At 32.7% G+C, this 15,431-nt stretch overlaps 1 protein-coding gene across 3 annotated transcripts in view; it reads right to left on the bottom strand.

Annotated features, from left to right (window-relative positions):
* The window catches only part of LOC134710301 (chordin-like protein 1), a 53,040-nt gene extending 42,495 nt beyond the window's left edge, over positions 1–10,545 (bottom strand). For all 3 annotated transcript variants that reach the window (XM_063570605.1, XM_063570607.1, XM_063570606.1), the window contains exon 1: positions 10,507–10,545. In XM_063570605.1, coding sequence (XP_063426675.1) covers positions 10,507–10,530 — 24 coding nt within the window. In that variant the 5' untranslated portion in view covers positions 10,531–10,545. The remainder of the gene's footprint in view (positions 1–10,506) is intronic.
* Between the last annotated feature and the right edge of the window lie 4,886 nt (positions 10,546–15,431).

The raw sequence follows: 15,431 nt of genomic DNA, 5'->3' as shown, positions 1-15,431 counted from the left end.
AACTGTGAGAAGTTCAGGGCATATAATCGTTGAAAATATGCCGCACAGTCCTATATTTTGACCTGTGAAAAAAACTGTAGTGCATATGAACTTTCAATTCTAGGATAAGATTTTATTCAAAACGTCATAGAAAAAGTGGTACAGTTTTAGCCGTAAAAGGAGTTCCTATGGGAAACTGCATTGTCAATATTTACAAGAAAGCTAACTATAATAGTATATGTTTGTGCTTCTCTCTTTGATGAATGTTTTTGAGTGTGTTTGTGCTGTATATCTATCACATAATGTTGTCAATTTAGCAATATTTTTTAACATTGTCACTAAGCGGGAGGTTTGGTTAGCCATTAAACTAGGTTCAACCCACCATTTCTATCTGAAAATGTCATGTAGCCAGGAATACGGCAGTTGTTATTAAATAGTTCGATTTATTGTATGTTGGTGTTTTTTTGTTGCACTCCAGTGTTCCTGTTGTTCCCTTTATTTCCTCTTATAGCTGATTTGTGACCATCTGGGTTTGGTTTAACCCTGATTTGTTTTCTCTAAATTGATTGATGACATTTGAACACCGGTATACTATGGTTGCCTTTATTTCTCATAGGATTTTGCCTTTTTCTTCAGGCATGCTAAAAAGAACATTTATGAGATGTGTTTTTAAAATGCTTAATTAGTTGGTGCTTTGGTACTTAGAAAAACAGAGAGATCAAAAGGATAACTCTTAAATGTCTTTTGTTTGTTTTGGAAAAATAACCTAAATAACTGTAAACTAGCAATAATTCCATAGGAAGTAATTAGTTATCAATTCTAAAATTGATTAAAACCTTTGAATAATTCATGATACCAGAAATAACTTTCATTTGATAACCGTTTATTAATTCATTTAAACTCATAATAACAAACTTACGCCTTCTTAAGAAATTATTTTGATAACATTATGCAAACTTTTCGAGTAAGAACAAAATATTTTCCATAAAAAATCGCATTTCTTGCCTCTTTAAGGATGTTGTTCGTGATCTATGTGACATTTTGTAAGTTACAAACAAACCTCCCTTGTGAAGATGGCTGCCGACTGATTGGATTTGACATGCCGCCAATGAAAGGTTGTTACCAATTTGACAGACATGTTATTATGCAAAACAAACACGGAATAGTACAAACGGAGGTAATAGTTTATCATTTTAACACTTCTATGGCATTTTTGTTTACCTAAAGTAAGTGAAACACGGATAAACATTATTCTAAACACTTGACTAAAGTGTAGAATGTCTAATAAAGTATTAATGCATTTATGTTTGTACAAATTCTTTAGATGACATAAGTACACTCTTGAAACAGACACAATTGGTTGTCAATATGCTAGTAGTTATTTATGACATGTTGCCAAGCAGAACTTCATAAAATTGCATTGTCATTATATATAATAATTATAAATTAATATGAAACATTAGAAATATTAAAACTAGAATGGGAAAAACAATTGCAAAGAAGTGAATGGATGATTGGACGCGCTAACTGTTATCAAGTTTGCAAAAGTCATATAATGCTATATAATGTATAACCAAATATAAGTTGGTAAAAGTATTGCAGAAATCGGGAATGCACAGACCACTGCAAGAATAGACTCAATTTGTCCGTTTATTTAATCGAGTCGTCGTGTTTCTGTCTCATTGACGTTAACCCTACCTTTTTTTATTCACAGCCTAATGTCATTGAAACAAGAATGTAGATATAAATAGTAAAACATAGGTTTTTATATGTACGTCAGTTTTACAACTATCAAACAAAAAACAATGAAATCATCTATATATAGATATAGATCAAACGTTCGGTCTTCGACAACAGACAAGCGTTTTTGCAGTCTAAATATTTGTTGACTGAATTCCTCAGAAGACATCAAATTGAAAATCCTTTCTTCAAACATGTAAAGCCAAGGTCTAATATCTAATGAAGTGCTCATTTTTGCCATATTGTTCAGTCTCTTCCATTTATGTTTCTCTATTTGATATAAGATGGGGTTACACTATCTAAATTTATAAGAATTGATCCATGTGGTCCAGGTGATAACAGAGATATAACGACTACAAGTAGTTTAAGAAAACTAATACATTTAGAATAATAGGCTTACGGTCAAGTTATAAAATTTGGCTTTGCCACAGATTTTTGTACATATATTTCCCATATGAAATTATGAAAGGTACATCAACTATTTTTGGTTTACGGTTAACATCAATCAAATTGGAAATTCAGGTAAACAAAAAATACGCAGAAACGTCGAAATAAGCGGAACGTCATCGCGTTGTAGGCCGTAAAGCGTAGGTGTTTCCCCTTCTTTCCAATACCAACTAGTTGCCATATTGTTAGTGTCAAATTTTATCAAAATCCGTGACATAACAGACTTATTGTAACTTTACCATACACACAACTAGTATATTCATTTCAGAGTGAAGAAGATTTAACTCTTTTCATTAACTGTTTATTGATTTAGCGTGCTTACATTTCACATATCACATTAATATTCATAAATTTCATGCGTCCAAAGCGCCTTTTCTGGATGTACCGCCCACGGGAAGGCTCAGAGACGATTATTTGAAATCAAAGGATTGAACTTGATATTAAAGTATAAAAGCTTTGTTCATTGATATCTATTTTTCTGTGTATTGGGTGCGATTTTTTCCATATCCATTATTTTCTATAGAAAACAAGAACGTTTTCTTCATATCTTGTTTTTTCCTAGATATTGGCATAGACAAAAGACATCTTGTTTTTTTCCTAGATATTGGCACAGACAAAATACTTCAAACTATAATTTATGATAAATGTGATGTTTTCAACTTTCCTATTGTCAACTAAAATTGAGAATGGAAATGGGGAATGTATCAAAGAGACAACAACCCGACCATAGAAAAAACAACAGCAGAAGGTCACCAACAGGTCTTCAATGCAACGAGAAATTCCCGCATATATAAGCCCTTTTCCTCAAACAGGTTGCGTTTACATATCTATGTTAAACCGTTTCACTCGTACATGTTCACTCTATGGAAACTTGTTAGTAGATGTGTACCCAGTAAACAATAATTGTTTCAACAGTAGTATGAGCAATATCGACTGAAACCTTCCACTGTTTCGTGCCAAATACAATAAGTATAAACTACTGTCACCTTTATTTACGAGATTTGAACATAGGTATAAACTACTGTCACCTTTATTTACGAGATTTGAACATAGGTATAAACTACTGTCACCTTTATTTACGAGATTTGAACATAGGTATAAACTACTGTCACCTTTATTTAATAGATTTGAACATAGCTATAAACTACTGTCGCCTTTATTTACGAGATTTGAGCATAGGTATAAACTGCTGTCGCCTTTATTTTACGAGATTTGAACATAGTTATAAACTACTGTCGCCTTTATTTACGAGATTTGAACATAGGTATAAACTACTGTCGCCTTTATTTACGAGATTTGAACATAGGTTTAAACTACTCTCGCCTTTATTTACGAGATTTGAACATAGGTATAAACTACTGTCGCCTCTATTTACGAGATTTGAAGATAGGTATAAACTACTGTCACCTTTATTTACGAGATTTGAACCTAGGTATAAACTACTGTCACCTTTATTTACGAGATTTGAACATAGGTATAAACTACTGTCGCCTCTATTTACGAGATTTGAAGATAGGTATGAACTACTGTCACCTTTATTTTCGAGATTTGAACATAGGTATAAACTACTGTCACCTTTATTTACGAGATTTGAACATAGGTATTAACTACTGCCGCCTTTATATACGAGATTTGAACATAGGTATAAACTACTGTCACCTTTATTTACGAGATTTTAACATAGGTATAAACTACTGTCGCCTTTATTTACGAGATTTGAACATAGGTATAAACTACTGTCGCCTTTATTTACGAGATTTGAACATAGGTATAAACTACTGTCACCTTTATTTACGAGATTTTAACATAGGTATAAACTACTGTCGCCTTTATCTACGAGATTTGAACATAGGTATAAACTACTGTCGACTTTATTTACGAGATTTGAACATAGGTATAAACTACTGTCGCCTTTATTTACGAGATTTGAACATAGGTATAAACTACTGTCACCTTTATTTACGAGATTTTAACATAGGTATAAACTACTGTCGCCTTTATCTACGAGATTTGAACATAGGTATAAACTACTGTCGCCTTTATTTACGAGATTTGAACATAGGTATAAACTACTGTCGCCTTTATTAACGAGATTTGAACATAGGTATAAACTACTGTCACCTTTATTTACGAGATTTTAACATAGGTATAAACTACTGTCGCCTTTATCTACGAGATTTGAACATAGGTATAAACTACTGTCGACTTTATTTACGAGATTTGAACATAGGTATAAACTACTGTCGCCTTTATTTACGAGATTTGAACATAGGTATAAACTACTGTCACCTTTATTTACGAGATTTTAACATAGGTATAAACTACTGTCGCCTTTATCTACGAGATTTGAACATAGGTATAAACTACTGTCGACTTTATTTACGAGATTTGAACATAGGTATAAACTACTGTTGCATTTATTTAAATATTTGAACATAGGTATAAACTACTGTTGCATTTATTTACAGATTTGAACATAGGTATAAACTACTGTTGCATTTATTTACATATTTGAACAAAGGTATAAACTACTGTCGCCTTAATTTACAGGTTTTAGCGCTTTAGTTTACAGATTTTCATCAGCCGTTTGATAGCACTATTCCTAATGCTATGAAGGTTAAATTGTAACTAGCGTTTGGTAACGACAGGTAAAAAGTAGGGGTTTGTCTCAAAATTTGACATGATCGTAGATGATTATCATGACTGGAACTCTGGTTTGGTGAAATTTTTGTCTGCATGTTTGCTTAACAAAGAGCATCTAACGCAATACACCAATACAGAAATGATCATGTACTCATCTCTTCGTTGATCATTTCTGTACACTTGCGTTAGATGTCCTTGTTTAATTTCTACGAGAAAGCAATACTTTCTGAACGAAAGCTGATTTTTATCAGCTATAGTTAAAGCAGAGGATAAGGCGTCTGTTAAGTGATGGGCCGTGTTTTCGTAGAAGTATGAAGTGAAAAGTACATGTTCCACCGCCAGTTATGGTTGAAGTAAGGAATCAGATCTACTCTAACATTGTAAGGTTGATCTTGTAGGCACTTTATGGATTTAACTTCCTTGTGCTGATATTGAGAGTTATTATGCATGTTTCAGTCGTGTATAACCTGTACTGGTGATCCAATGGATGGATCAGTCGTAGAGTTGTCACTTGTTTAGACATACTGAATAATACGATCTTGTATGACAGATTTAGTAGCTAATCTGCAATCAATTCTTTCTGCAAGCAAAATGTACCATGTAATGTGTTACTACTTTAGTAAATTCTACTGACGAGGAAAGGTAACAATGGGTCACCGAAAGCTGAATATTTTTCAGTTGTGGTGGCCGAGTGGTCTAAAGCGCTGGACACAGTGCAGGCGGTCTTGTATCGATATCCAAATAGCATGCGAAGGAAAAACAAAAATTTGCAGATTTAACATTGTTGACAACTTGTGCGGGTATTTAGAGTAATTAGGAATACAATAGGTGTTTTCAGCCGTGTACCACCTTGACTGGTGATCCAATGAATTGGTACGTCGTAGAGTTGTCACTTGTTTAGCATACATAGATATATAGATATATATCCATTTTGTTACATCTTGTGATCAATTTTATTTGGCAATCGTCAATGGCAGTCAGCAGGGTTAAAGAACATCAGTTGTTCGACCTGTTAGTCAAATGCGTTTTTTTAAATATACTTTTTCACTTTTTTGGTCTTTTGGAAAATGTTGTTTGTGCTGTTTTTAGACCCTTCTACAACGAAATTTGTTTGACATGCACACGTATAAAAATTGCGGTTTTTATCCAACGCAATCATAGGTTTGAACGTAGTTTTCAATTTAGACTCGTTTATATATAGATCTAACATTGTTGGGTTGATGTTTAGACGAGTTGTATATACATTATGTACACAGCCATGTATCACCATCATTGATGGCGATCCGATGGATACATCTGTTGTAGGGTTGTCACTGACTCAGACGTACTTATGAATATAATTATTTTCTGTGACTGTATCTTACATTAATTTGTAGGATCCTTTACTATAGATAATTTAGCTGATCTGTAACAATAACATCTTCATGCCTTATATATCATGTACTGTAGTACGCCGCTAGATTAAAACTGACGTGGAAAGGTAACATATGGCCACCGAAAGCTCTTTTTTTTTTGAGAACCCAGGTGGTCGTGTGGTCTAGCGGGACGGCTGCAGTGCAGGCGATTTGGTGTCACGATATCACAGTAGCATGGGTTCGAATCCCGGCGAGGGAAGAACCACAAATTTGCGAAAGCAAATTTACAGATCTAACATTTGTACAATAAAGAGGAGCATTCCCCTGTCGTATCTAAAAAGAATATCATTAATTGATTTGATGTTTTGAGCTTTTGATTTTGTCATTTGATTAGGGAGTTTCTGTTTTGAATTTTCGTCGGCGTTCGGTATTTTAGTGATTTTCTTTTTCTTTTAAACTTTAAAACTGATAAGTTTCTAGTATATCTCCTATATTGTTTAAAAAAGAGAATACTTCAATTGATAATATATGCACAAATAGAAATAATGAGACTTCTTTCCTTGGTTCTATTAAAAAGATAAAAAGATGTGATATGAGTGCCATTGAGACAACTCTCCACCAGAGACTATTTGACAAAGGAGATATCAACTATATGTTGTCGTATGCCTTCGACGATGAACAAAATTGGATAGTAAGCTTTATGAGACACAAAAATCGCAAATGTAAAACAATCCAAGAGGAAAAATAGTAACAAATGACTGTTTTATAAAGGAGGCAATAACTTGATAAAAGGGCATGGCTAGTCGTTTTCCTATTTGTTCAACTTAAGATGATTTACAGGGTTAATAAGAAATTTCCCAAAGTTAATATGCTGATGCAGCATAAAGCAATCACAAATTAAACAATCAGTATAGATTTGATAAGATATCTCACTAACTTTATTAGGTATTGTTAACTTTAAAAGATATATAATAAGTTGATGTCTTGTTAAGATTAATGTTATAAGTGTCTTAGTTAATATATAGTTTATCTTATTTAGTATATAACATATATCAATAAGTTAATAAGATTATAAGTGTCTTAGTTAATATATAGTTTATCTTATTTAGTTTATAACATATCTCAATAAGTTAATAAGATATCTGATTTTGTTATAATATATCTTTTTTTATATATATACGAAATCTTATTAAGTTGTTCAGATATCTCAGGCTAAATTAGTTTAATATGTCATTTGCTCCTTAATTATAAAATGTCTGATCTAATTTATCATTTGGTTTATAAATAAGATATCTCTTTTAGTCGGTTTTTATACATGTTAGTTAATTGCTAGTAGTCTGATATTATTTATGTATTATTGCCATTTTGTTTATTTTCTTTGGTTACATCTTCTGACATCAGACTCGGACTTCTCTTGAACTGAATTTTAATGTGCGTATTGTTATGCGTTTACTTTTCTACATTGGCTAGAGGTATAGGGGAGGGTTGAGATCTCATAAACATGTTTAACCACGCCGCATTTTTGCGCCTGTTCCAAGTCAGGAGCCTCTGGCCTATGTTAGTCTTGTATTGTTTTTAATTTTAGTTTCTCGTGTACAATTTGGAGTTTAGTATTGCGTTCATTATCACCGAACTATTATATATTTCTTTAGGGGCCAGATGAAGGACGCCTCCGGGTACGGGAATTTCTCGCTACATTGAAGACCTGTTGGTGACCTTCTGCTGTTGTCTTTTCTATGGTCGGATTGTTGTCTCTTTGACACATTCCCCATTTTCATTCTCAATTTTATTATAAGATATCTCTGTTAGGTTATACGATACCTGATAAATTAAAGAATTTTTGTTATTACAGTATGTTTTATGATTGTAAATATATCTCAATGACTCAATGATATATCTTTATCAATATATTAGATATCTGATATCTAAACAAGATATCTTAAGATATCTTATTAAATTTAGGGTTTTATTTAAAGACAAAAACCGACGTTTCAGTACAATTTACGTATCAAACGCTATATAAATTGGCAACTTGCAATTTAAGATATTTTTAGAAATACACAGAAACGTTCAATCAATGATAAATGAAAATGGTTTGGTGCCAAAAATGGTTCAAAATACATTCAAATTATGTTTCGAAAAGTAGTTTTGCTTCGTGAAATTCTATCTTGAGCAATCCATAACTTTAAAACTGATATGAAGCAGATGCCTTAAAATGTAAATTAAGGTAAGTAATGCAACTATATTTGTAAGTAGGTGGCACCACAATATCGGACATTTAGTATTTTATGTTTTACGTTAGATCCAATTATTTCTTTTAAATGTTTTCCGAATGCTTAATATATGTATTACAATTTACTATTCTATTTGTTTTAATGATATAATTTGTTCTATCTATACGGAAGAATTAAATGTACTTACAAATTTTGTATATTTTTTTATCCTGGTTATTTGATTAACCAGCTATATACATATAAGTACCAATAAACTCTACAATCAGTCTGTCGCCGCTAGGGAGAGGGACCAAAATTTCAAATTGACACCTTCCTATCGTAATTTTTAGAAATAGTTACAGTACTTAGTAACGGGTGATGACTCTTTACTTTTAATTACAATATTATGGTAGGTTTTATTATTTAGTTTGTTTGTTAACTTTGATATATAAATAATCAGAGGGACGAATTGGCTACATATAGTATGCTCACTGGCGGCACACATAACAAAAACATGGAAAGGATCAAATAACAGAAAACTTCAAATAAAAGAAAAGTAATTACGATTAAAAAATCATTTAGTGGAAAAGAAAAGCGAGACAACTCCAGATTATTAAAATACGAAATAAACTCATCATAGATATCGGGATTGAAATTTTGTATTTGCGCCAGACGCGCGTTTCGTCTAAAATCATCAGTGGTGCTCGAATTGAAAAAAGTTAAAAGGCCAAATAAAGTACGACGTGCGTGCAAATCACGTGCACGTGTTACTGTAACAGCTGACATCTAAATTAAATGTAGACATTTATGGATAGTCAATTGTGTTGGTTCAAAAAAGCCTAAGGAAGGGCAACTTATCAACACAACTATATTACTTCAGATGGCTGTAATATGTGTGCCAAACATAGTTTTTACTCGGCCCAAAACGCTTAGAGTCTCGTTATTTTTTTCTCTCCATTTCGTCGCTTATGAATAGAGCCATTTTTCGATAGCGTTTGATTTTGTAAGTTTTAAAGTATTTTGAATTTTCCGCTTTGAGTTCGGTATTTTTGTTAATCATTTTCTGAAATAAAATTATATATGCAGTGTAAAACATGTTTTATACTGGAAACCATTGTAAAGTAAAAAACCTTCTGCATTCGTTTGCACCTGTCCTAAGTCAGGGGCCTGTTGTTCGCTGGTTGTCGTTTGGCGATGTGGTTCATAAGGGTTTCTCGTTTATTATATAGACTTGACTTGTCTTATTGGCAATCCTACCACATCCTCCTATATCTATTGAATGTTGTTTTTCCTGTTAGAATCGGTTTACTTTTAACACATTGTGACTTTAGTGGAGAGTTGTATCATTGTCACTCATACCCATCTTCTTATTTGTACAAAATAGGTGTGTACTATTTAATCATCAGCACACAGTCAATATTATGCAATATGACACAAAGTTACGATTGCGGACTAAGATAAGTATGTGCACTGCTGATTTGAAAAAAACTTGAAATTTTGAAAAAAAAATGGGTGAAATACAGGTTGCGTTCATACTAATTTAGCAAATAAAGGGGATGAAAGTGGAAAGTTCTCATACAAGAGATCAAGAAGTGGGTAGAAGCGGTTACGTTAGTTTTGTGACTATTGAACAAACTAGAAGGAGATTGGCCAAAGTAATATTTTACACCCCCCCCCCCCCCCCCCCCCCACACACACACACACACACACCTCCTTTCCCCGGAAATTTTCGACAAAAAATATCTGCAGTTATCTAAACTATTGAAATATCGTTATCTAATTATAATATTGGACTTGTTCCCTCGGTTTTAATTTGCTGCTATCACTGATTACGCATGTATCTTAGCAAGTTATGTATAGGGTCAATATCCGTACTGAATAAACCCGAAAGGAGATAAAAACTTATAGAGAAATCATCATTCAGACATTCGTTATATGGAAAATGGTGATGATTGTCATTTGTGAAGTTAAAGGAAAATAAAATTCATTGACAAAAAGATTCTTAAATAAGTTTGAAATTGTTTCATGATATTGGAAACTTTTCTTCCTGTAGTTACGTCCTCTTAAAATTTTACTTATCTAAATAAAGAATGATATGATATACTTATAAAGTTAATTAATATTCCTACCTTCTGTGGATCACAGCAATTCATATTCTTTGGGAACAAAAATAACCATATTAACGAATATCCATTATCTAAAATGTACAGAGACAGAATAAAATTCATAAAAACGATTTGAGAATTTATAACATTTCTCAGACATGAGAAATGTTTGATTATTTAAATAGAGACAAACGTTAAAGGTAGATCTTTTTAATTACTCTTTAATTTTTGTACATGGCGTCAGGTAGACAGTCGGAATCAGAGAGAGATGGAGCCGAAATATCTGGCTTTTGTTGATCATAGCAGAAACCTGTTAGACTGAAGTAAATTTTTACACTCTTTACCTTCAATCATACATAAATAAAAAAGAAAACTCTCAATCATCATTAAACAATATCAACATATTATTGATGCTGTTCCAAATCTGGTTTGGTGAAGCGCCATTGTTACTGATATACGATATGATAGTCTAGGTAACAAAAGTAGCAATCGACAGGTCCAACAGAGCAACATAAAGTTAAAAACTAATTACTGTTTTCAAACATCTTCTTTGGTTAAAGTATTAAACAGACAATTTAACACCATAAAAGAGTTCTCGAATATCAACAAGTGAATATTTGTAAAATTGGGTATGACTGGAATGCTATATTGTATGATGCCTTAACATTTGATATACCATACCAACATATATTTTATTGAATTTACAAGACGGGTGTTACATGTTGAGCAGGATCTTCTAGCTCTTCCAAAACACCGGAGATCAATCCCACTTTTTTGTGAAGTTCGTGTTCTTCAGACTTTAGTTTTCTATATTGTGTTTTCGGTATTGTTGTTTGTCTGTTGATCTTTTTCTTTTTGAACCATAGCGCTGTCAGTTTATTTTCTACTTTCGAGCTTCCGAGCTTGATGTCCCTTTTATATCTTTCGCCTCTCTTTTAGAAGTATATGTCAGCAGCGTTTTTTTTACCTTCACCTGGAATGCATACAACATATTACTTTAAAATTTATTTGAAAGCCATGTATGTATAAGTATTGTAAGGAGTGAAGATCAATACACATATGACCAAAAGGGGCCCATAGTAAGTCAAATATAGATATGAAGAAAGGGGCCCATAGTAAGTCAAATATAGATATGAAGAAAGGGGCCCATAGTAAGTCAAATATAGATATGAAGAAAGGGGCCCATAATAGGTCAAATATAGATATGAAGACTATTGGTAAATCTAACTAAGAGTAACTTTGACGTATCTGTAATGTAGTTATGATAAATGTATATTTGCATGTTAATGGTAGCAAGAATATTGTATATATTCGAGTAGAGAGACAATGACTCCTAACCTTATTGCCGTTGAATGATCAAACTAAAAATTTCTTGCACGATACCAAATGAACGTCACGATCGTTGAAAGTAACACAACTAATTTGAATAATGGGTAAAAGTGTTAAAATTTAAAGGTTTTCAACTTCACTACCGGTTATAATGTCATTAAATAACAAGAAATTCGTCCAAATTCATCCATACCATTAAAAATGAAAATTGGGAATGTGTCAAAGACAACAACCTGACCAGAGAGCGGACAACAGCAGGAGGCCACCATTGGGTATTCAATGAGAAAATGTTGCACTCGGAGGCGTTCTTCATCTGGCCCCTTAACTATTGTGTACTAGTTCAGTCACAATAGACGTCACTAACACTCAACTCCGAAATATATAAATTAAAGCAACTAAGATAATTATAAATGACACAATACTAACAACGGCCAAAGGCTCCTGACTTGGGACAGGCGCAAAAATGCGGCGGGGTTAAACATTTTTTGAGATATCAACACCTCCTATACCTCTAGCCAATGAAGAAAATACGATAACACTCCGATGTCAGAATATGTAACAAAAGAAACTCAACAAAATGATAATCATGCATAAATAAACAAAGCACTGCTAGCAGTAACTGACATGTCAGCTCCAGACCTCAATTAAACTGATTGAAAGATTATGTCTTCATCCAAAGAATATGAAGCACAATCCCTCCCGTTACCAGCCTTTCTTGGTGATATTCTAAGTATCTAAATGATCTCTAAATATATACATGTGAAACAGGAATCGGGTTGTCACTCTGCATGTTATAGTTTTTAAAGTAAAATTTAGTACATGATGGATATTTCCAAGTAGGTGAACAACACCCAACGGCCTAATTCCGTTATGTTTCCTAATAACAAGTAATCTATAACACTCATAAGCGTTAAAGGCATTTTTAACCCGGAAGATTTGGACAACTGGACATTGAAATAGATAAATTTCACACAATATAGTTGTAGAAAAAACAAAGATAATTTATAAACTGGTCTATCATGGTTTTTTGTACATTACTTAATTGGTGCTTAAAATGTTGGATTTTTTTTTTTGTTACCCGTTGAAAAACAATCCTTTTCTATGCGGATACTATCACTGTTTTGAGATGTGATTTTGAGGCCTTTTTATGTCTTTGGTCTGGTGTTGTCATGACCCTGCTATCATCTGCTATTAAAGTTTGACTTAAATACGCCAAAAAAAATAATAGACTTTCGCGGAATTTTATTTTATTTTGATTTTGTTGATTTCTCCGATTTTTTGTGCCGGAATTCATCCTTTTTTATTATGTATCCCAATAAGAATATAAGTTATTTTGTCTCTTTTAATTGAAATTGTTAAAACAATAAAAGCGACAAAGCGTATGCAATTAGGGTGTAATACATGTGGGTTTACGTGGGAGGTATATTGTAACATCCATTATTATGTATATCTCTGAGTCTGTGCTAAGTATAAATATATCAAGAATTTCATCACGGTGTTGCTTACAAAGCGACAGAAGCATGGCATATTAGAATATATGTTCAGTGTATATGAGTCCTAGCATTTTCTCAAGCTACAGGTCGTGAAAAAATGACATAATTTGTATGGATTATAGAGGAAAAAGCACTATTATGTTATTAGAAGCTAAACTAAATGATAGAATTGTAAAATAAAATACGAGAAGATAGGTTTTTTTTTAAATGCTTTGAGAATATCAAAAGAAAAGATAGGGTCGCCGTGCGGTTTTTATTTCGGCTGAAATAAAAAAAAAAATATAGCAAAATTCCAGGTAGATTCCTTCAGAAGATGCACTATTTCGGAGTTACCTCCCCTTAAAATGCCAATTTGAAAATATTTAAATTCAAGCAGAACATATCAACACTTGTACAGATAATAATATTTATAAGTTACAAACTTATATAAATTTGTTCTTTTAAATGCGAATTCACATTAGTTATCTGCATTCCTGCATCAAATTTTGCTAACTTGATTGAAAATCTGGACCTTAGATTCGCTGCTTTTTACAATCCAAGATGGCGAAAGACACCCATACCGCCTTAAGATATATCTTCAACCTCATTGATATTACAATGTTAACAATTCTTTTAAATGAACACTACTTTACATTGTCATTTACCATCGTATTGTATATAGATATAGGAAGATGTGGTGTGAGTGCCAATGAGACAACTCTCCATCCAAATAACAATTTAAAATTAAACCATTATAGGTTAAAGTACGGCCTTCAACACGGAGCCTTGGCTCACACCGAACAACAAGCTATAAAGGGCCCCAAAATTACTAGTGTAAAACCTTTCAAACGGGAAAACCAACGGTCTAATCTATATAAACAAAACGAGAAACGAGAAACACGTATATATTACATAAACAAACGACAACTACTGTACATCAGATTCCTGACTTAGGACAGGTGCAAACATTTGCAGCGGGATTAAACGTTTTAATGGGCCCAAACCTTCTCCCTTTTTCTGAAACAATAGCATAACATCACAACATATAAAAACATACGATAAAATATCAATTAGCAGACTTAACTCAATCAAAAAACGTATGATTACACAAAGAACGAATAAATTTGATCTGCGATATCTGAATACAAATGCACAGTTAATTAAATATTAGAGACAAACAGTCATGACCAAAATGCTATCAAACAAATTCAATCACACTGAGAAATATTTAACCAATCAATGTTCACTTTAGAAAATAACCGGTTTTTTATAATCTTAATAGTCCAGAAACATGTAATATGTGTATTATTTATATGGCTCTGTATAGTCAATGTACACAGTCAATATCATTCTATTTTCAAAATTATTTCCAATAATTCGATTGTAAAATGCATATATTTACTATGATGTGTTGTCATTAGCCTACCGTGCAAATTTATTTAGCTGTCGTCTTCGTGATTTTAATTTTCGAAGAATTTTTTTTCATACATCATACATGAGGGTCTGAATGGGGGGGTCTGTTATTCTGTAAACATTTAATTTTCACCCCTTTTTTCTCTAATCTTCAAAAAATAAGTCTATTCTTTAAAAGTGATTTTTACGCAATATTCTCTAATTTTTTCCCCAGTTTTCTTTAATCTTTAATAAAAGTAAAAAACATTCTTTTAAATGCATGAGAACGGTGATTTTCAAACAACAGCAAGGCTTTCATTTGTTTCTCAACAATGACATGTTGATGTGTATTGTTCTGCATGATTAGAGTGCTAGTTCCTTGAAGTAGTAATAAGTCCAAGTTCTCATCAGTTCTTTCCAGTGATTTTGACTACATATAAAAAGATGTGGTGTAATTCAATAAGACAACTCTTCAAAGAGACCAAATGACACAGAAATTAACAACTATAGGTCACTGTACTGCATTCAAGAATGAGCAAAAGCCAACTGCATAGTCAGCTATAAACAGGGTCGGATTCAGGTTATTGAAAGTGGGCCGTAGTTTGTAAAGATAGCCGAGCGGAGCGAGGCACAATTTTTTTTATGGCCCCTTTTTAAGACTAAAAACATAAACGGTTTCTGGCGTGGGGCATGCACATTTTGTAGTTGCTGGTAAGGTGTAAGGGTTGGCCATTTTAGATGCTGTATCTCCCTATT

This window comes from Mytilus trossulus, chromosome 3, assembly GCF_036588685.1.
Source record: "Mytilus trossulus isolate FHL-02 chromosome 3, PNRI_Mtr1.1.1.hap1, whole genome shotgun sequence".
Classification (NCBI taxonomy): domain Eukaryota; kingdom Metazoa; phylum Mollusca; class Bivalvia; order Mytilida; family Mytilidae; genus Mytilus; species Mytilus trossulus.
Note: the sequence above shows the minus strand (reverse complement) of the source record. Positions and strands in the feature narration are given on the sequence as shown.